Source organism: Pyxicephalus adspersus, chromosome 3, assembly GCF_032062135.1.
Source record: "Pyxicephalus adspersus chromosome 3, UCB_Pads_2.0, whole genome shotgun sequence".
NCBI classification, from domain to species: Eukaryota; Metazoa; Chordata; class Amphibia; order Anura; family Pyxicephalidae; genus Pyxicephalus; species Pyxicephalus adspersus.
In genome coordinates, this window is record NC_092860.1 from 127,508,217 (window position 1) to 127,510,714 (window position 2,498).

General features: G+C 39.2%; 1 protein-coding gene across 1 annotated transcript in view; it reads right to left on the minus strand.

Moving 5' to 3' along the window:
* LOC140327130 (TBC1 domain family member 1-like) overlaps window positions 1–2,498 on the minus strand; it is a gene marked incomplete in the record, with an annotated part of 58,599 nt that continues 56,101 nt past the window's right edge. Inside the window, 3 exon segments of the mRNA XM_072406340.1 lie at window positions 1–346; window positions 1,370–1,502; window positions 2,332–2,436. Coding sequence (XP_072262441.1) covers window positions 243–346; window positions 1,370–1,502; window positions 2,332–2,436 — 342 coding nt within the window.

Sequence of the window (2,498 nt, forward strand, 5' to 3'; positions counted from 1 at the left end):
AAATCCTAGGGTTCCTCCAAAGGTTGCTAGGTCTTAAGCCAAGAGCAATTTGTGCCTCTCAGGTTAGCTAAGCGACACCAATTAACTTTTTGGCTATCTGTAAGGGTGACATTCTTCCCACTGACCACCACAATAATGCTCTGTGAGCTGTGGATATAGTAATATATATAGCAGGAGTTCCCTAAAAAGACTTGAAAGTTCTTTCAATATTCCCCATGGTAAAAAGGGCAAGAAACACTGACTTAGAGGTTTACCTGTACTTCTTCAAACACGGAGGCCTGCTCCTGATTGTTTAAAGTTGTAAGGTGCTTTTGTAATTCAAGTTTGGTTTTTGAGGGTGGAAGACCTAAGAAACAAGTGAAAAAAAACAAGTTTAACATGCAGAATTTTTTTTTTCCACTATTACAATCTTAAAAAACCAGATATCTAGATATCCGTCCTAGATAAGGTTTCATGCTGCCTGTTAGCCATCCCATCATGGATGTCTGACAGATTTCTCAAAACTCAACCTGGATAAAACAGAACTCATCATCTTCCCCTCCCCCTCAGATTCCATTTCTCCCCCTGACATATACTTAACTGTTAACAACACTGTTATTCGGTCCTCCCCTCAGGCACGCCGTCTTGGTGTCCCCTTTGATTTGGCCCTCTCATTTACCCCCCATATTGGGAACATTCCCAGGTCCTGTCACTTTCACTAATGCAACATCTCCAAAATCTGCCCCCAGCTGTCCCCAGAGACCACCAAACTCTTTGTACATGCTTTTATCATCTCTCGTCTGGACTACTGTAACCTCCTCCTCTCTGGTATTCCACTAACCCGACTCTCTCCTCTACAATCTATTATGAATGCTGCAGCCAGACTCATCCATCCTTCCCACCGCTCCTCTTCTGCTGCTTCTCTTTGTAGTTCTCTACACTGGCTTCCATTTCACCTGAAAATCAAATTTAAGCTCCTGTGCTTTGCCTTCAAATCCCTCCACAGTTCTTGTCCCACTTACATTTCTGACCTGATAGAAATATACTCCCCTACTTCGGCTTGTTCCTATTTTCTGCTCATTTAAAGGAGCATTAAAACTCCTTTTTTTTCTAACTTGCCTACCCATCTTCTTCTGTCTTTTGAAACCATCACTACTTCCCACCATTACATATCTCCCCTCCTATTGTGTTTTACTTCCCCCACCTCCTGGATTGTAAGCTCTTAGAGGCAGGTTCCTCTCCTCCTGTGTCACTGTCTGTATTCATCTGTCATTTGCAACTCCTATTTAATGTACAGTGCTGCGTAATATGTTGTTGCTATATAAATCTTGTTTAATATTATTATTATTATTAATAATAGTAATAATAATAATAAAAAAAATGCTCTCACCTTCTATTTTCTCACAGAGTTTGTGCATACACTGCATAGGGCATCCATCACACAGAGGTGGCGAAGTCTTCGAGTTCTGCTGCACTGCAGCTACACTGAAAGCCTGCTTCAGGGTCAACATAATCTCATCTACCTATAGAACCAAGAGTGTTATTTACAATTTATCAAAAATGGCAAAAAAATAAGACACCAATACAGACATTGTTTAACGTGTTTCTTTTGCTAAAATAGAATACACAACATTGTACTTGTAAAGAGAAATGTACAAACTTACTTCTGCGTATGCACCTAAAGCTGATCTTGTCAGCCACTGGCTGATGTCTGTGCAGATACAGATGCTTTGGAGGACATTGCTCTCTTGTGGTCCACCTGCACTCATAGGTTTCTCTTACTGCCCCCCATGCCACTACGCTATGGTGCCGTTTAGTAATGTAGAAATCAGTAGGAGGAACCGCTAGGAAATATCCCAAAAGAACTCAAAGGTCCTTCGTTGATTTGAAGGACTTTTTGTTTTGTTTAAATACTCCTGCTAGGGAACGGTTTTGTGTTTTTTGCCATTATCTAGACTAAATAAGTACAGTCAGAAGGCCTAAAGAGACCTAGTTGCCTCACGTTACCTCATTGCCAGCCTTCCATTTAAAGCTAATCCCCACAGGTTGGCAGAGAGGTATATTGGCACATTACTCATTATTAGAATATATATATATATTATATATATATATATTACACACACACACACATATATAGATAGAAGAAAACTGCTTTGTCAAATGGACTTTCTTTCTGTAGACCACACAAAGGACCATACAAAATCTAGTTATAACACGCTTTATTTTTATTTCTAACCTGAATTTGTGATAAAATTTAAAAAAAAATAGAAACTTTATTTGTCCTTCAGATTAGATCATATGACCTAATATTCCAGTATATGCAATACATTATACATTAGGTAAAATACGTACCAGTGCTTCATTAGTGCACTGAAACACATAGCATACAAAGTGACAACCTCCGTTTCTTAAAGGCTCCCTGCAGATAAAACCAAAGTGATCCACGTGCTGGATTCCCTGAACAGAAACAGAAATTGGTAAATGCATAGCAGAACAACTCCCAGAGAAAAAAAAAAAAA